Source organism: Notechis scutatus, chromosome 3 (assembly GCF_049901735.1).
Source record: "Notechis scutatus isolate UNSWTSFEM ecotype Mainland chromosome 3, rNotScu1.2, whole genome shotgun sequence".
In the NCBI taxonomy this organism is placed as follows: Eukaryota; Metazoa; Chordata; class Lepidosauria; order Squamata; family Elapidae; genus Notechis; species Notechis scutatus.
Genome location: NC_142011.1, coordinates 72,123,153 through 72,144,082, shown reverse-complemented (window position 1 = coordinate 72,144,082; position 20,930 = coordinate 72,123,153). Strand labels below are relative to the sequence as shown.

The following is a 20,930-nucleotide window of genomic DNA, read 5'->3' as shown; positions in this document are numbered from 1 at the left end:
ATAACCTCTGTGATCATATTAAGAACAACTGCATTTTCTTCACTGATGATGTAAAGCTGTTCAATACCACAGACAATACTGCTACCCTTCAAAAAGATCTTGACTATGTATCAGAATGGTCAAACAAATGGCAACTTCAAATCTCAACAAATAAATGCTCTGTCTTACATATTGGCAAAAAAAAATCAGAAAATAAAATACAAGCTGAATAGTCAAGACCTTGTTGATGATCCAAGCTCTGTAAAGGACCTTGGAATACTCATCTCTAATGATCTAGGTGCTAGAGCCCACTGTAACTACATAGCCAAAAAGGCATTAAGAGTTGTTAACCTAATCCTACGTAGCTTTTTCTCTGGTAATATCACACTACTAACTAGAGCATACAAAATATTTGCTAGAATACAGCTCATCAGTCTGGAACCCACATTACGTATCTGATATTAGCACAGTTGAGAAAGTCCAGAAATATTTCACAAGAAGAGTTCTCCACTCCTCTACTCATTGCAGAATACCTGATGCCACCAGACTCGAAATGCTAGACCTAGAAAACCTAGAACTATGCTGCCTTCAGTCCGATCTAAGTATCGGATATAAAATCATACATTGCAATGTCCTACCTGTCAATGAATACTTCAGCTTCAACCAAAACAATACAAGAGCACACAATAGATACAAATTCAAGGTTAATCGCACCAAACTTGATTGCAGGAAATACGACTTCAGCAACAGAGTGGTCAATGTCTGGAATACTCTACCTGACTTTGTGGTTTCTTCCCCAAACCCCAAAAACTTTAACCTTAGACTGTCTACTATTGACCTCACCCCTTTCCTTAGAGGTCTGTAGGGGGCGTGCATAAGTGCACCAACATGCCTATCATCCCTGTCCTATTGTTTCTTTAATTTTTCTTATATGTACCCATTTCATGTATTTATAACTATGTATATACCTATTATCTTGTAAGCGATTGACAAATCAAATAAATAAATAAAAAATGATAATGTTTTACAATTCCGTTAATATTTTAGAATGGTTCCTTATTTTTCACTATCAAGAACAGTTAATATTAAATAGTTGTAAGATAATGCAATGGTTAAGGCACAGGGTAAAAACTGGGAAAGTGTGATTTCTAATTTGTGCCTACCTTAGGCACAAAGCCTACTGAATGATCACTTCCTCTCAATGCTAGGAATCAGGCAATGGCAAACCACTTCTGAAAAATCTTACCAAAAAAAATGCAGGAATGTATCCTGGCAGTGACCAGTAATCAATACTGAGTCAAAAACACCATTCCCCAAAAACGAATAGTACAAACATTTTCATCTAGTATACCTTTGTCTGTCTATCAAATTTATACACCACTTAGGTCATTTTAAGTGTCTTATACATTTTTTATTTATTCCAGTTACAGCTGTAAGAGAAGAATGAAGGAGAAACATAACACAGTTGGGCACAAAAGGGGTAGTTCATTTTTATTTAATGCTCAGTTCAGATTAACACAATTTTGGAGAATGATCTCAAATATTCTGCTTACAATGCAAAGTACCTTGAGGTTACATGTGCGATGCATCATAGGGACAAGCAAAGGTTCTGCTGTGAGGAAATGGTGTTAGTTCCTGCCTCCAACCCCTAATTTGCATTTAGGTTATTCACTTTTATTGATTCACAACACAAAGGTTCTGCTGTGAGGAAATGGTGTTAGTTCCTGCCTCTTTTTGTTCCATGGCCACCAAATAGGAATAAAAAAACAACAACAACCCACTTCTGTCAACCAACCTGCTGAAACATTGCCTGCTAATTAAAAAAGGAAAACATTTTTACATCCCCCTAGGAAAGGAAAGAAGTGAATTACAGCCACATTGATCACACTGAGCCTAGCAAGAAGCAAGCACACAAATCCAGCCTCAAGTCAGCAAGAAGCCATAGCAATAGTTAATTGGATTCACTTCGGTATATCCATAATGAATACATGTAACAAAGGAAAAATACATTCCTTTTTGGTTATGAGTTAATTCGCATGAATTTTATATTATGAACCAAGGCCTGCAAGTTCTTCAAAACCAACCTGAGCACAATTTGACAATGCACTAACTATAATGGAAGATTCTGCAGCAGTGCACATATTTTTGCATTTCAGGATATTAACCTGCCAAAATTCAGTGCCGCAAAAGCAAGTTCACAGTTTAATTTTAATTTTGTGGAGATAGATAGCATCTTAAAACTCAGTCAACAGTATTATCGATATTTCTGACAGATGCTTTGCACAATTTTGCATCTGTTTATTTTCAATGTCTGCCCAAGGAAAAAAAAGCATTACCTTATTCATGTCTAATTTCTAACAGAAAGTATTTAATAATAGCAGTAAAATTACTTTAAAGACAGGTAGATGTATTTTTCTTACATCCAAAGTAGTTCTAGGTCTCTTAAATTGTACTTCACTGGTTCTCCCTAAGCTCACCCCCTTTCCTAAAGTAGTTTCCGCCAATAGCAGCAGGGATGAAGTGGAAGTATTTCTTTTAATGATTAATGATTTTAATCATTAATTCAGGGCAATTTAAGACAGAAAAAAAATGAATCACCATTTGAAAACAAACTATTCATAACATGGGAAACAACCCAATCACTCCTTGTTTTATCCAGAGCTCAGTACAAAGCATATCCCTATAAATGCTCATTATGACAGGAAGTGATTTTTAATCTGTAAGAAATTAACATTGTTTTAATCAGTGGTGGGATTCAATTATTTTTACTACCAGTTCTGTGGGCGTGGCTTGGTGGGCATGGCAGGGGAAGGATACTGTAAAATCTCCAGTCAGAGATGCTATTTGCTGGTTCTCTGAACTATTCAAAATTTTTGCTACTGGTTCTCCAGAACTGGTCACAACCTGCTGAATACCACCTCTGGTTTTAATCCTGATGTTGAGTTTTTAACAAATACATCTGAAAGCTGCTTGGACTTCTGTAATAAAGGTTTTTAAGTTTTGTTTTGTGAATAAGCTACAGAAGCATGAAAGGTTACTTCTTCTTGTCAAATACTACAGTGATTGGCTTCCCACAACTACAATAATGTTGCAGGGATAAGCTTTCATTATAACAAGTCTTTCCCAAGTTGGTGTGCTCCCTTATATAAGAAGTTTAGTCCCATCACTATATGGATAACACTAAATGGAAATGCTATTCCATTAAACATAGCTGGTTTTCTAAAGAAAGATATGTTCAATGCCCTTAGACATCTGTATGTATAGATTTAGTTTAAGACAAAATAGATTTTTAGCCATTTTCATCCATCCCATTCCTATAAGTGTAAAAGATACGCCATAGTGCTAAAACCAAATAATATGTATAGATGTTCTTGTAAAAAGATATACAAGGCAATGCATCCATAATAGATGGACAGAACTATGCTGAAAAAATTAAATTATATACAGTGATAACCTACTGGCCAGGAAGTCATGAAGAATAATATTGTTGCTACTTCCAATATAATAAGTATTGCCCTCTAAAGCAGGGGTCCCCAACCACCGGTCCGGGGACGTACCGTCCCGCCCGGAACAACTCCTACCGGGCCGCTGGTTGCTGGGGCGCCGCCATCTTTTTGACGAAAAAGTGCTTCCGGTGAGCTTTTCGGGTAGAAAGCTCACTGGAAGCACTTTTATGAAAAAAAAGATGGCGGCGCACGCTTCGGTGAGCTTTTCCGGGTAGAAGGCCATTTCTACCGGAAAAGCTCACCAGCGCTGGCGCCGCCATCTTTTTGATGAAAAAGTGCTTCCGGTGAGGTCACCGGAAGCACTTTTCATCAAAAAGATGGCGGCGCCCACCTGGTGCTGCACCGGGCGCATGGCGCCCAGCTGATGCCAGTACCGGGCCGCGGCATAAAAAAGGTTGGGGATCACTGCTCTAAAGAATAAAACAGATGCCTTTCCTATATGGGATCTTCCTTTATTAATAGGACACTCCAATGATTGAGGATAAAAGAATTCTACGTTCTTAATGCAGCAAAATAATATGTTACCAAATCCTTTCAGTCTTTGTTCTCTCTCTTAAAAGACTATTTTATTTTAAAACATAGTAATTATACATTTACAAGACTCAGGACTTGTTCTATATTCTGTTAACCAATATGAACACCCACATTTTCTACTTTCTTTTCATTCTTATGTCAGAACATTGTTAGGAAAGTTAACAGTCTCCATACAGGCAGAATGTTCCTTATCTTTACATGTATTTGATAAATAACGTAAAGTAGCATTTGTGAGCACAACACATAATTACTGCATTACATCACTTCCAATTGAATTACCAAAGTTAGTTGGAAGATGGACAGCTATACAAATGTTTTAAATAAATAACATAAAATAAAATTATAATTCAAAAGCCACATAGTTTCCTCACCAATTGTTGAATACTGCTTTTATTAATAAAATAGACATCTCTCTTTAATTGTTTTGTCCTTACATTAATTTTTGGAAAATAATAGCTATGGCAAACTCCCACTTGGCTGAAGCTTATTATTTGTATAGCAAGCACCATTTGCTAAAGATATTCCATTTAGCAATTGTTCGCACGTAACACTTGGTGCAGTTTACACTCTCATGCTTTAGCAGTTAAGAATTAGAATATAGATTGTTTAATGCCAACACAATTATTTCTTTATTTATATAAAATAGGAATCTGGTTCAGTTATAGACCAGCTGGAAAATAAATTCCAGGTATTGAGTGTCTCTGATTGACTAGACTGACTGACTAGTCTATGCATAAATCACCTGTCCATAATAGCCGGATGAATTTTTGAGTATCATATAAATGTTTAAAAATTAGGGACAGTATGCTAACACTAGGCAACAATGGTATTTCATTTTTTATAATTGGATAGATTAAGGCTACTAGTTTATAAATTATCATTACAGGCCAATGACATGGATACAAGTAGTGTCCCATATAAAGGACTATATGAAAGTTATGGGAATTGTCAATAATGTTTATAGTGTAACAAAAACCTGATGGAAAATAACTCATAGTGTATATTCTATGTCTAGTGTATTTTATACAGTTGATACTAGATTAATGCAATATCATAAGCATTCTTAGAAAACAAAAATAGTTATAAAGAGCTGATCTTCCTGTTTGTTTAGTCTGGAGAAGTGGATGTAGAAAATATGAAAATATGAAATTGTAAGGTATACAATAAATCTGTTTGAAGTACACAATGGATCTGAGCTTAGTGGCCTTATCTGGTGAATGGCAACAAGGATTCCTTCAATGGCATGTATAAACATTTCTGTTTTCAAGTAGGTTTTCACTATTCTGTTCTTAGTCACCTGTAACAATTTTGTAACATTGCTAAGTTCAATATATATAGTGCCAAGTGAGTGTTCCTATTCATTAACATTGTATTCATTATATTCAGTGGATACCTCCCCAAGAGCTGTGCTTTTTCAGATTTATTCATTCTGGTTGTATAAGAATAATCCACTTACCTAAACAACTTCTGTTCGTATTGGTGCATTAAGAAAGAAGCATGCAACTAGAACGTTATTTGTCCTTCCTCAACCTAGTCAAATACAATATAAGAGTGCTTCAGAATTCTCAACAAATATGGCTATTGGGCATTTTACTGGAAATTCTTGGACTAACTCTACCTGATCTGGAGAGGATTAAGTTGGGAAAGAATGAATGGATATCCAATTTGCCTTGAGGGACTTTGAAGACAATCTCCAAAAGCTTTAAAGTGATTGAATATGGAGCTTATAAATAAAACATTTTCTTCAGGAATCACTCAAATTGTATACTTCCATTTTTGTTATTATGTCCCATCGAGTTGCAGCCAATTCCTCAAAGAGTACTGTTGCTTTATTCTTCACAATACTATAGCCAGTAGAGTTGCTGCAACCTTGTCTATGGCTTAAGATCAGCCAATATATTTCATTTTGGTCTACACCAATACTGACTTTCTGCTGCCTGCAATCTGAGAGATGGTATTGAATTTTGAAGTGGTCCATACTCACTTTGTCCCAGTATCATCTTTGGATTTCTGTGGGATGTTTTTAAAATGGCATTCTTTACAACTTTGAAATAAGTATTGCAAGGTAACACACAAATTACATCATAAAACAACTTATACACCAGAAATTACCCTCTTTTTATATGTTAGAGAGTAATTTTAAGTTGAATATGATTTCTGGTGATGGGAGGGACAGAGGGAGGGAGGGAGGGAGGGAGGGAGGGGGGAAGGAAGGAAGGAAGGAAGGAAGGAAGGAAGGAAGGAAGGAAGGAAGGAAGGAAGGAAGGAAGGAAGGAAGGAAGGAAGGAAGATCCTGCCAGCTTCTCACAAGGAAACTCAAAGGTGTAGTTGGCAGTAAGTCAGAAATTACTCCTACTCCCATTGGTTTTTGCCCACCTGTGATCAGTTGATTTCCTTGCTTAGATAAAGAAAAATATCTGAAATGATAACCCAATGGAACACAGGGTATATATAAAAATGCTATAAAAATACTAGCCAGATTGAAGCCAAACTGCTCTTCAAGTTTGGCTTGAATCTAACCAAGATCAGTCTACCTGCTACATAACTGGACTTTTTTTTTAATACTGAAAAATATACCTTTTTAATATCTATCTGGATGAATAAATAATTCAATTCTTTAACAGTAGAGCATACAATTCATGTATATGGTTGCCTGTCACACTGTATATCTTTCAATGAAACAGAATATGACACAAATTTTAATGTCCCGTTTTGAAGCAGAAAAGACAGTCTAGACTTCTAGATCACTGTAAAGCACTTATAGTAACAGTTTTTGGAATGATTTTCCCAGATTTAAATATTATTGGAAGTATGTGGAGAGATTTCAGATCTGCAAGGAGACCTAAGAATATTTCTGTTGGAAGAATGGGAGGGAGGAAGAGCATTGAAAGCAAAAATAAAAAGATTGTTAGCCGACAACCACAAACATTTAGAAGCTGCAATTTCTACTAAAAGTTGCAAAGTACTAATTAGAAAGATATGTAGGTTTGTGCACTGACAGTATTCATTGTTTTGTTATTTTGCATCTGTAAACAACTGCAGATAAATAGTATGTGCATGTTCAAATTTGCACACATTTCATGTTTTACCAGGAATCGTTGATTGACACAGTTTGATAAGGCATTCCTAAACTTTTGCATCCAATGATACATTCGGTTAATGTATCTAAAGAGGATGCCACTTTTATCCATAATATCAGTAATAAGAAACTTTTGAGTCACTTGATCATAGGATCCTAAATTCCCAAATTTTGTTTGATAAATGAAATAATTATCCTCATTGCCTGGGAACTGGACCATCTTTGGGAATAGTGATATGGCATGGCAAATAACTGATAGAAACATAATATAGTAGAAATAACCCAATCAGAGCAAGCAAATTAGCATTCAATTTAGTATTCTGATCCTGGCAAACCACGATATTCATACTGTTACTCTTTTGTGGAACTTTTCTGTTTAAAACATAGTTACAAATCACAACCAGTAGATAAACAGCAGGACTCAACAAACATTTTTTCCTGATATTTTTATTCCTAGAAAAAGAGAAGCTCTGTGGATATAGAGTATCCATACTATATGCAAAACAAATAAGAAATTATTCCTGTAGATTATGATAAAGTCTGTAGAATCGGATAAAAAAAATAAAATTTTATCAACATACAGCACATCTGTGAGCACTATTCTATATTAGTTGGAAGCAATCCAGTCCACTGAAATAAACTCCACTTAATTAGTGGGAAATGTTTAGGCTTAGGAGCTTTGGTGAGCCCAGTTTCATACAAGCAGCCTTCTCAATAAAGCTCAACTTTCCAATGGCAGGTAATTATCAGATTTTTTGGTTTTTTAAAAATATTTCTATTTTTATTTCAAGTATTTCACAACAATAGTCTAAAAAAAAATTTCCTCTTGAAGACCTGCCTTTGTGCCCAGGCCTCAGGCCTGAGAGTGTGAAGGGGCCCTGTTTCCTAGCTAGGTTGACATCTATGGGGATACTTTTTTTCTTGGCTGCCATGTATATTTAATTTGTATTATGTTATAATTCTTTTTAATAGTTTTATGATTGTTCACCACCCGGAATCACTTGCCTGAAGCGGGCCACTATAGAAATTGAATAAATTAAATAAATAAATAACTTTAAAATGTACTTTGATTGGACTTCTTTGGAGATATAAATCACTTCTCTATGTTCATGTATGAAAGGAATTAATATCAAGATTAACTGACACAGGACAAAGCAAGTCAGCTCATAATGCAATTCACAAAAATGAAACCTCATAAGCTTTTATTTTCTATCAATGCAATTGCACCACCCAGCTTAGGTAATAGACCTTATTAACAAAGGGATAGCAATACAGCATATATCCATCTGCTATCACAGTACATAATGCATGCATATTATATTACAAATATAGCCTCATGTCCTTTGGCTTGAACATTCCTTAACATACAAAGAGGACTTTGGTACATTTGGAGATAAAATGGATTGCTGATTTCTTTTGGTTTTGAAGATTTATGCCTTCTAGTTCAGGCAATAAACTCAATTTGCAGCCCATCACAAATTCTAAGATAAAGTAATGCTGTTAATGTAACAGGTAACATAACAAAAAGTTGTACATTTCAAACAACTGCAGCTTATTTTTCTTCCTGGCACACTAGAATTGTATGATGTTGCAGCAATAGAAGGCATCTAAATATTTTCATTTGCTTACTTGAAACTATCCTTCCTAAATAGCACAATTTAAAAACAAACAAAGGATAAGTGGTAGAATTTGGTTCATTTGTCTTTTTACAATTGGGTGTGATTTTAAACTTTCGCAGTACAGAGGAAAAGTAGATTTGTGTAATTTTCTCTTAATCTTTGTGGAAGAAGTCACAACAGTCTCAGTTGCCTCCTACACAGGTTTAACTGTTTAAATATGATTTTTTAAAAACCCACCTTTAATTGTGCTTGTATCTTCTTGGCTTGATTTTTGATATCAGTGAAAAGTTGGTTTGTCATACCAATTTCTAATTTAATTTTCCTTTGTAATCAACAGAAATAATATTTAAAACTACCCTACTGCTGTCTTTCTTCAGCATCTTTAAGAATGCATTTGATTGCTGAGTTTTATAACTGAAAGTATTCTTGCACAAACAAAAGTTTTTGAATTAGAGGCTAATTTTATGCTCTTGGAAATGGAAGGTAGTTGGCAAAACTTCTCCATGTGGAGTAAAAATTGTGTTTTGTTCATCTCGTACTCTGTGCATAATAAGAAACAAGTACTGTCAAGTGGGTGACAGCTGTGCCACTGATTTCCTCTTACAAGGAGAATGAGGAATTGAATTTAAGTCTGCTATTCAAAACACAATTAAATTGCCAACTCAGGGGACTGTACAACCACAAAGAAAACAGAATGTGATGCACCTTTCTGCTTTTCTCCTATTAATATTACTATATCTCATGTGTTTTGTACTCAGCTAAGCTTAAAAAAGGACTTTAATTAGCAAGCATTAAAGTATTTTTGTTTGTAATGGCGATGAATGCACTATTATAAAATAAACGTGGAGCCTTGTTGCACTTTGTAATAAACTCAATCTAAGCTCTATTGATTTTTATGAGGATTGTTTCAAGGAAAATAGTCTGTTGGGATGTAGTTCTTAAAGCTCTGGTAACTTTAAGAGAACCATGACTGAAGGAACTTCCTATGCTAAAGTTCAACATTATGATTAATTTTAATGAAAAATGGGCTAAAGATAGATGAGCTAGATAACATAGATAGCTTTAGATAGCATTAGATAGCATAGATGAGATAGATAGATGAGAGAAACTTCAACATTCAGATTAATTTTAATGAAAAAGTGAGAGAGAGAATGGGAGTTCCAAATGATTTTATTATATCTTTTGATTTTTGCTTTAGTTTACTATTAATTGGTAAATTAACGAGCAATTCCTTACCACATAAAAGTATGTGAAAGCCTCTAGAAATCTTACTAAGAAAAAAAATCCCATAGGGTTTGATGAGATTGATGAGTATCACACTAATAGGGTCACACCTAAGACATCTGCTTTTTAATGTTTTATTTTTACCAAAAAAAAAAAAAAACCCATATGTTGCTTCTTTTTAAGTATTCCTCACTATGGATAGAGACTTTACAGAATGATATCATTATTCTTATGATCTGAGAGAGTGCAATGCTTCTTTGTTTGCATCACAGCTTTCTGTCCATATGGTTTTAGTGGCTAGTTAGTCACTAAACTTCTAATACAGAGGTTTCTTTTCAAATTGTAACATGCGGGTCATCAGCCTTTACAGACCAGTTCAATTGTGATCTGTGCATTCTCTTTGTTAATAGTTATTCCTGCTGGCTGCCATAAGGTCTAGCTTTAAACTCAGTGTTCAAAGAATGCATCCAACATTCACTACATGGAGAGGTCTGTATACATTTCTCATGCAAGAGTGAATGTCAGCCGGCGAAATCTCCTCAGCTACGAGAAATTAAATTACTATTTCCTACTCAAAGTGTGCATCAGTGGCAATTGTCATTTTGAACTGCCTGGTTGTGATTCACCTTTGATATGCAAGAAGAATAGGAAGGGAAATCTTCTTTGGAAGCATTCAGGATCAAAAACTACTCATATAAAGTCTTCATATAAGTCTTCATATAATCCAGGATGACTAGTGTTAGAGAAATAAAGGACTTTCTCCCAATTGAAGTTATTATTAGAAATATGGAAATCTACACAAGAAAGTTGGCCAATAGAAATAAGTAGTCACTCCCAAAGGTTCTGCACACAATCAAGAAGATAAGGGAGTCAACTATTGCTAGTAGATAGCAAATGGTCACTCAGTTATTAATGGACAAAAACATTACAGTTCTAAACAGTCCACAATAATTAGTATATTGTATATCGGTGAATTGTTGGGCTTTGGAATGGATTATCAAGTAGGCAAAGCCACTTCCTGTGATTTCTTCCTCCAATATATTGGCAAGGATAATATAGTGGAACAATTACCATTGTGATGGAGAATGGTGATGAAATCATTCTATTTATACAGTTATCTTTGTTAGTAACTATTGATCTAATTAAAATGTCACCTCACACCACAAGATGAGCAGCATATAAATTTGATAAATAAATAAATAAATATAAATGAATGAATAAGTACAGCAATTGGCTCCCTAACTGCTGTTGATAATGGCATTTTACTTAAAATGCTCAGATGTTGTAGATACAGATAGGGTTAATAACAGCATTCTGACATCATTACAACCAGAGGTGGTATTCAACCAGTTTGCACCTATTCGGGCAAACTGGTAGTGGTGATTTGGCATGGGTCGCTGAACTGGTGGCGACCCCTGGCTGGCCATGCCCCCAAACTGGTCACCTGCTTGTCCCGGTCACTCTCCTAGCTTTCCTTACCATGTGGTGGCTATGGCACAGCTCGGGCGGATGTCCCAGGGCTGCTGCACATGCGCACTGCGTGTGCACCTGCTCCACATGCAGTGCACATGTGCAGCAGCCCTGGGACATCCTCCTGCCTGCCCACCCTCCCGGAGCATGTTTTCTTCCTTCTCCCGGTGGATGCACCTCTTCCATCCCAGCCCAGCCTGGTCTGGTCTGGCTAGCCAGCAGGTGGGTGGATGGATGTCCCGGGGCTTCTCACCCCCTTGTTGTGATATGCCTGCAGCAGCCCCTCGGGCCGGCTGAGCCGGGAGCCACTGTTCCCAGGCTTCTACTCACCCATGCTTGGTCGACGCCTCTTTGCCTTGCCTGAAGTGGCTGGTCCTGCCCCTCACCCTCCCCTCCCTGGCCTGGCCTGAGAAGGTAAGGGCGACAGCAGGGGATAGCGAAGCAGCCGGGTTCCTATCTTCCCCTCTCTTTCCCCCACTCTCTGTGTCTCTGTTTATGTGTGTGTGTGTGTGTGTGTGTGTGTGTGTGTGTGTGTGTGTGTGTGTGTGTCTCCCTCAAAGCTGTGGCTGGGCTTTCCTTGGTGCTCTTCGCTACTTTCATTTCTTCTTTTTAGAATCTAGACTGGCTGAACAAGGATTGCCAGCTGCACTGGAAGTGTTTCTTCAGGTGACCCGTCTCCCCCTCCCCCACCTCTCATGACTGGCAGCTGTGTTGGGGCCAGGAGGATGGCGTGCACACCCAAGGAGGAGAAGGAGGAGGAGAAGAAGGGCCACCCAAAGGGATGCTTCCAGCATGGCTGGTGATCCTTGTTCAGCCAGTCTGGATTCCAAAAAGAAGAAATGAAAGTAGTGAAGAACGCTTGGCCCAGCCACGGCTTTGAGAGAGAGATAAAGAGGGAAAGAGAGAAAAAGAGGGAATGAGAGCAGAAGGGAGAGGGACAAGAAAGAAAAGAAAGAGAAAAGAGAAAGAAAGAAAAAAGAGGTCCAGGGGGCATTTGTGCAAAGCGCCACTGCAGCCGCTTACACGAGGCCCCCAAAGCTGGTAGGCAGTAGCGACGGCCTTATGGTGCAGGAGCAAAGCACAACTTGCCTTTCTTTTTTGGCCTTTAGATTCCTATTTGCAATGCAATGGGCAGCAAAGTTAGGTTCGTCCCCCTGATCTAGTAACTGGAAAGGGGGGCAGAGAGAAACTCCCACTGCCAAGGTACGCGTGGGTCGGAGGGGGTGAAGAAATTCAAACTTCAATCTCCTGGTGCGGCAAGGGGCTTTGGGCAAAGGCTGGAGGGAAAAGCCTTGGTTCGCTCACACTCTCTCCCTCCCCAGTCTATCTTGATTGCAGGTGGAGCCACATTGCCCTTTCCAAGCCCAGTGTTGGTGAAGCTGGGTGCCGGTGAGGGCTGTTTTTTTGCTTAGCTTTATCCAGCTGTCAGGGGGAAAACAGACGGGGGCCTGGGGAGGAAGCCATTCTCCCCCTCCATCCTGACAGCTGGACAAAGCTATGCAAAAAGCCAGCCCTCACTGGCACCAAGCTTCACTGACAGCGGGCTTGCAAAAGGCAATGTGCCTCCGCCTGCAATCCAGATAGACTGGGGAGGGGGAGCATGAGCCAGTACTGAGGAGATTGGAGGAGGGAAGCCAGGCAAAGGGGCGAGCGAGGGCATCCGCAGCATGCTGTAGCACATGCACTTTCCTTCACCACACTTCTTTCGGAGGGCTCCGATCGGCTCCCCTTCTCCGCATCTCCTCTCACCCCAATCGCCAGTCTGCCAGTGGGTGGGTGGGCTTTATTGTGTTCCAGGCATTTCCCACCCGAATGGCATGCCTCATTTACAATTGCCCCCATGGGGAAGGCAGAGGGGAATTGGGAGGGCAGCAGAGGAGCTGCTTTCAAGCCATTGGCTTTTGTAGGGTGGCGAGTCTCCCTTTAGTTATGCAGGCAGAGGCACGCTTCCCATTTTGGTAGCTTCCCATAGGGAAAATAATTTTTTTAAAAGAAACCTGTGGCTCGAGCCGGACTACTGAGCTAGCATGCAGAACTTCCGTGCCCTGAATGGACCCACTCACACCACCCATAAGTGTGTATCTGCCAGCAGCAGATGGTTTGTACAAAATGAGAGGCTTTGCCTACCCTGGCCAGTAGAGCTGCATCTCTCATTAGTGCTGAGAGGCTGAGGAGAAGGCATTGCGTGCCTGCCAAAAAGTCTTTCTGACAGCCTCACCTCTAGCAGAGATGAGAATGTCAACTGTCTCTAGCCCCTAATTCTCCTTAAGCATTGCCAAATGAGGAGCATCACTGGCAGACTTTCTAAGCCTAAAGCAGAGAGGGAGGGGGAGAGATATCCAATCCAACCTCGGGTGTGTGTGTGTATGTGTGTGTGTGAGAGAGAGGGGGGGGAGGGGAGAAAGATGTGGCTTCTTGAGGGTGCATTTTGGAGAAGTGTCAAGAGAAATGCTAAAAGGGCAATCAGCTTGGGATTAAATTTCAAATGAAATTGGGTCTTCAGGGTAAGGAGACATAAAGAACTTTCAACTGCAGGTTTCTAAAAATCTTATTAACTCATTAGACCAGAGGGAGTAAAAGAGATAGGGTCCCAATAAGGATCTTAGGTATTTAACTTAGGAATAATGGAATAACAGAGTTGAAAGGGACTTTGGAGGTCTTCTAGTCCAACCCTCTGTTCAGGCAGGAAATTTTTTACAGAACTATAGATACATTGAGGCCAGGGGTAACAAGGAATGGCTGGGAGGGGAGGGACTGGGCGAAACGCCCCTTGACATGAGTGATGTTGAGTTGGCCATGCCCACCCAGTCACATGACCACCAAGCCACGCCCAGCCAGTCACATGACCACCAAGCTACACCCACCAAATAACCCACACCCACAGAACCGGTAATAAAAAAATTTGAATCCCACCACTGATACAACCACATTTAAGAGCCACGGTGGTGCAGTGGTTAGAGTACAGTTCTGCAGGCTACTTCTGCTGACTGCTAGCTGACTGCAATTTGGCAGTTCAAATCTCACCAGGCTCAAGGTTTATTCAGCCGCCCAACCTTCCGAAGTGGGTAAAATGAGGACCCAAATTGTTGGGGGCAATATGCTGACTCTGTAAACCATCTAGAGAGGGCTGTAAAGCACTGTAAAGTGGTATATAAGTGTAAGTGCTATTGCTATTGCTGCTTGGCTTGATCATGCTTGTTCAGGAAACCAAAATTGCATAGCATCCCACCTACTAAGTTACAAATGATAATTTATACCACACAATAGCCAAATGCCCAACAAATAGGGTTGGAGTTCTGGGGCTTTGATTGCATCCACAAATATCTGTTGCTATCTTTAAAAAATACAAATTTTGAAAAATTGGAATGTAATATGTTGGAAAAGGTATGGTTTCCTGTAAGTTTTCTAAGCATTTTTTTAAAAAAAAAAACTTCCCTTTTTTTTTGGAAGTTTCTGAAAACCAGTGTGCCCAGAAAAAGAACAAAAGCAAACAGAAGTAGGAAGAATTTTGGAATTAGTGGAACTGTAAATAGAACTGTAACACAATGGTTACAATGTAGTATCGCAGCCAGGACTTTAATTCTGATGGGGCTCAAAGTTGACTCAGCCTTCCATCTGAGGTCAGTAAAATGAGGATTCAGATCGTTGGGGACAATATTCTGATATTTTAAACTGCTCAGAGAGTGCTGTAAAGCACTATGGAGCAGTATATAATTAAGTGCCAGTTGGTAGCAATGTATTCCATAAGGGCTTTGTTTTATTTTTAATTTTCCATATGCATCCACCAGTCCAAGATCCAAGTCAAGAACTGCACCTCTGTTCCTGCTCTGCTAAGCCACTGCTTGCTTGGTAGTCCTATGCAATGCCAACAAGCTAGTGCTTATGTACTAACTAGAATCAATTTGGTTTTCCAGAAGAATTAGAATTTGGCAAGCATTGTTTGCTGTAAACATCAGCATGTTCTCTCTTAGTTGTTTTTTCTAGTTCCTTTTCCAATCAAACCAATAGTCAAAATAATGCAGATGCCACATCTCATTCTTCAAATGAGAAGAGTGCATTAGTTTGTGAAGCCGCTTCAAAACTCTAACTGCTAGCCATTAACTACTGCAGTGAAATCTCCAAAATCTCTTAGCATATTACTCATATGTTTTTAAGACTTGCCCTAGAGAACATTTATCTGGATAGACCCATGTAGGTGTCTTTTAATAATCTGTGAAGTTTCAGAAATATTAGTCCTAGTGAATATATTTCTCATGGTACACATTTGAAATACAAATTGTATTCTCTTTATGGGAAAGTCACAGATTTTTGCTAAAATGTAAGAAGTTATTCTATGGATAAAAATCTAAAGGTCGTAATCCTTGGCAGGGAATGAGATGAAATTGACTTGGGCCATTTAAAAATGTTCTCTTTTAATAATTTGCTTAATTGAATTCACATTGCTTAATTTATTTTGACAACTTTGATTTTATTTAATTTGCTTCAATATAGCTATATATTGAATATATTGCTTCAATATAGCTATATATCACCTATAGCTTCAATACCATCTTAAGTCTGAAAAATTGTTCTCCTTTTTCCTAATAACAACATAAGGCCAAGCTTATAGAAATTCTAGCAAAGAAATGCTCTTTGCAAATTATTTCCAGGAACTCAAGTGGCAATTCTTACAAGCAGATAGGAATGTTATTCCTGGAGGACAGATTATCCATGCAATCAAATCTATATTTTATACATATCCTGAAAAGGGATTACTAAATAACTCTTGAAATCTTAGTTTAACTCTAATGGAGAAGAATAACTAAGCAAGGGAAACAAAGTAATCCCAGATTGTCACAAAAAAAAATTCAAATACTTTTCATCTGATATGACATTCTTGTTTATATAAATATTTGACAGATTATTTCTTCAGATACCTTGAATTCTGAATTTTCCTAAATAAGTTGGAATACTATGCCACTACAATGCTAAAAATTGTATTTGTACTGTCTATATATAGTACTACAATAAATAGCAGTATATAACTCCGATACAAGCAGGAAACTTAAACTTACATTGTAATAAGGAATAAAGTTTGAGTTGTCATTTCACAAGTCAGTTAGCTATAATTCAGAGGACAAAGTTCTATAAATCCAATGATTCCAAAAACTTTGTCAACTTCATTCTGCTAGAACATACCACAGAAGGAAAAAACTGGTGTATATGTCTGAATATTTCCTAGTAGTCAAAATGCTGAGAACAGTTTTTCCTTCCTTTGTGTTAACATTACTATAGGTGCTGGTTTTTCTGAAGAAATACAAAGTGCTGGTTTGAGCTTTAAAGACCTTCATGGTCTGAGTTCAGGCTAGTTGAAAAAATATCCCTCATTTATTGAGATCATCATTTAAAGTTACTGAAGGCCAAAATAATTAATCTCCATTGATTTGGGGCCAAGCTTTCTCCAAAGCCATCCCAGCGCCTTGCTGAACTGAGAAACCCAACTTCTCAGTCTTTTGCTTTCACCATGTTTAATTATTTAGTTCTTCTGAGATACTTCATGAGTAGAAAATAAACAATGGTATCAGGTTGAAGAAAAAATGATGCAGTGAATGAGTTTTTTACGTGGAGACATTTTTATTCTAATAAAGAATATAGGTCCCAGATTTCCTGTATTAGAGCAGTAAAATGTATTATCTACAAAAGATGATCCAGACTTGCCTCAGTAATTATTATAAGGCATATTTATATTTCTTTTCAAGAATTCCAAGCCAAAAAAAGGAGGTTTAATTAAATCCATATAAAACAGGGGTGTCCAACTCATGTCTTCACAGCAGCAGCATGTGACGTATTGGGACTTTTTTCCCCTTCGCTAAACAAGACGTGGGTGTGGCCAGCACTTGACGCATCTGATCCGTGGGGCCAGGAGTTTGACAGTCCTGATATAGAGTTATAATAAACCTTGCTAAGAATAGCTCTTCCATGGATAGCTTTCCAGAAGTATACATTTTCCCATTCATTGCATAACACATGGTTGCTATTTTTGAAACCTGTTTATGAACTCATCCAAACTTACAGACTTTTTTTTAAAAAAATTAACCTATAGTAAATAAAATAATGAATAAGGGGTAGCGAAACAACATCAATATGTAACTACTCTGTATTCTTCTCTTTCCAGCTCCAAGTACAACCCAGCTTGGAATCACTGGTGGCACAGAAGTTCTCTTATCCTGCTGGTACCTTGTCTTGACACTGTCCTCTTACACCAGCATAATGCACCTGAAGAACATCATTCTACAATAAATGTAAAGAACCATGGAAAGCTTTTAAGGATTATTTGAAAGTGCTGATGACTGGATCCGATCTGGTAGAGTTGGTTAAAAAAAACACGTCGTGGGATATAATCAGCAGTGCTTATTTGGGAATGATCACCTTCTGTAGAATTGCTCATTATGTAAATACTTTAATTCTACTCTCTTTTTTTATTAGCTGCATTACCTTGTGAAGAAGTACACATTGTCCTTTTTCTTTACCTTTCTCTCTTTTTTTTCTTTTTGAAAGATGTGAAATTATTTTTAGAGGATATTAATTGTGAGTTCATGTTTGTAATCTTCAACGTTTCAAAAGCATTCAGTCATGGTCTGCTAAGTTGCGGACAATAGTTTACATAAATAAAGAACCCAAATAATTGCAGTTAAAAAAATGTGATCTTTAAGGCTGCAATACAAGTATTCATTTCCCTCTTGAAATAAGATTCTATCTATATTGACACAGAATCTTTCTTTTTTTACAGAAAAAAGCTAAATGACATTGCCTTTGATTCATCTCTTCAAACTAGAATACATATCTAGATTTTCTTCTAGCATGACACTCAGATTTCAAGAATGAGCTTTGTAATATGACTGCCCTGTGCAGTTATGCTTTGATTTCGATTTTCTTGTCTGTTCAGCATGGGTGTGCCTTCATAAGATACTGCTTTTCTCTTCCTCTCGGGTGGAAGATTATATAAATATATATATATATACATATATATATTTTGGTAGATGCTAAGTTCAAGGGTACTGAATCTCTTATTAAGAACAAAGGTGCTATTGGCTGTACCAGTGGGGAAAGGAACTATTCAAACACTGAGCACAGAATCAGACAGAGTAAATAGATGGTACTGGAAATGGTTTTTTCCCCCAAATCTGTTAAAAACAACAGATATCTCAAAAGCTTCTTTATGAATGTAACCTCTTTTCTTTGTTCATACTGTGTCATGATTTTTAAAAGACTGCAGAGAAAGTGAGCATTCCTTTATTTTATTCAGTGTTCAATGTCAACATTGACATTTCAGAATTGTTCTTCCCAGTTAATATCTAGTAATGAGAAAACCTAAATCATTTGAATGGTCAGAAGATTTAAAAATATTTAAAAACCCTACATGCTTTGAAGATACATACATTCATGTGCACAGACATCAGGAATAACATCTGTTCCAATCACAGGGCACAGATGCTACGTAGGAATGTGCTAATGTATCATTGGTACTCAAACATTTTTTTCTAAAGTTAGTTTGCTTAAATAAGAAATGACTGTTTCCTCTCCTACATAAACATGTGGCTGAAGAATTTCCTCAAATGTTTGCAGTAACTGTGCCATAATCTTCACTGTTTTATGTGTAGATAGGAGAGAGGGGTCATGTAAATGCTGGATTATGCTATTATGCCATACAATATAGGGAAGATGATAGAAAAATGCAGATGGATATAATGTTATTCTCAAATGTGTATTTAAAACTTTCAGAACACAAAATAGGTGCATAAAAGAGTTTTTCTCTCATTTTTTTTAAAAAAATGCAACTTATAAGAAGTTGGGTTTTTTCCCCAAATGTTATATGCTACATATCTGGTTGCCATAGTGTTGATTCTCTACCTTTGTCTTAGCATGACAATGTATTTTCTCCACAGAAGGAGAACAATTCTCCTTCTCTCAAAAGGAGAACAGACAGTTCAGAGTAACCCAAAAAATAACTCTTAAGTTAAATGTCAGTCTACACAATCTAGTAAGGAACTTGTAGATCTGTCATTCTAAACAAATAATCTCTAAACGGAAGAAAATGGGAGAAACTGCAAATTTATAGTATTATATGTGTTTGACATGAAGTGTTGCAAATTAACAAAAGATTTTAAAAATTCAAATATGTATCTGTAGAAACAATACTCTGATTTAAAGTAAGTGGATACTTCAGCAAATGCATAGACTTCTATTTGGATTCTTGACATGCTGTACAGTGAGAAAATTACTCTTTGCTACTTGAATGAGGGCAGTTTCCTTTTTCCTGTCTATTTTTTCCTGGTTCAGGATGAATGGTAACAGCTTGTTTCTTTAATTGAAGTTATTGAGACGTTTATAACAAAGTGCAATAAAATGACTCAGAATGTTAGATAAAGTGTTGTTTCTTAGGCAAAAAAATCTCAAAAGCAAAACCCAATTTATCAATATCTCAGAGGTCTACAGAAACAGCTACCAGGTCTCGACCCTTATAAATTGTAACTGTGACTTTAAAATAAATGACTAGAGTATCCATTCTAAGTCTATCAAAGCCGGAGAAAAGGGAAATTTACTGACTTAGTGCAAATTCGGCCTTTTTAAAATATTTTCCACCCAAATATCACTATTTGGGGAACCAGCACAATCTGTTCACATGTCTGCCAGGTTTAAACCATATTATACCATTCAATACTTGGCTCTTTTATTCCATAAATAAAATATTATTAGATTAAGAAGGGAATCCATTACAACTAACAAATTATTCTTAAAAATAGGAAGGATATCCATGTTATGATTATTAAATGATTACAGCCTCCAAAACTGGGATATAAAAATCCAGATGCCCACTAGATGGCAGCAAACAGATGCAGACAGGCTAGCTCTTTGCTGCCATCCAGTCCTCATCTGGATTTCTGCCACTCAGAAATGGGGGCATTTTCATATTAGGGCTATCACCATTCAGTGAAGCAGTATGTATTTTCTCTTCTGTTCTGCCGTTAATCAACTGTTGTTACATAGTTATTTTTAAAAAAAACAGAAAAGCTTGATTGAATTGGTTTAACGGCATATTCTGACATTTGTCTGCCCAAACATTCAAACTTATTAGAATAAGGAGTGCAGTCAATGTTTTCTATGTTGCTGCATAATAAATCTAAAAGCCTATTCATGTATCCCCTGTGGAATGTTACATATAAACCACATAAACCAAGAATAGGATATGAGTTTCTCAAACGTGCTGTGCTCCTTGTACCTTTGAATGCCTAGAGCCATTCTCTTTAATTTCCCTTGTATTGCAGCTTTAAAGTTCTAGAATGCATTTCACAGAAGAACAGAGCAATACTGCAGAATCTTCTGTCAGTACTCTCTTAAGGAAAAAGAAACAGTTCAAAGCTATGTCACAAACAGAGAACCCAGCATTCCTTTTCACATCCATAGAGAGATGCTTTAATAGATTTGTTTATCCAAATTCTATAGTCAAGTTAACTGCTTTCTTATTCCTCCCCCAGCACA

General features: G+C 37.4%; 1 protein-coding gene across 2 annotated transcripts in view; it reads left to right on the top strand.

Moving 5' to 3' along the window:
* The window catches only part of NEGR1 (neuronal growth regulator 1), a 543,684-nt gene extending 523,223 nt beyond the window's left edge, over positions 1-20,461 (top strand). For both annotated transcript variants that reach the window (XM_026679346.2, XM_026679345.2), the window contains one exon: positions 17,566-20,461. In XM_026679346.2, the coding sequence (XP_026535131.1) occupies positions 17,566-17,690 (125 nt within the window). In that variant the 3' untranslated portion in view covers positions 17,691-20,461. The remainder of the gene's footprint in view (positions 1-17,565) is intronic.
* The last annotated feature ends 469 nt before the right edge of the window (positions 20,462-20,930 follow it).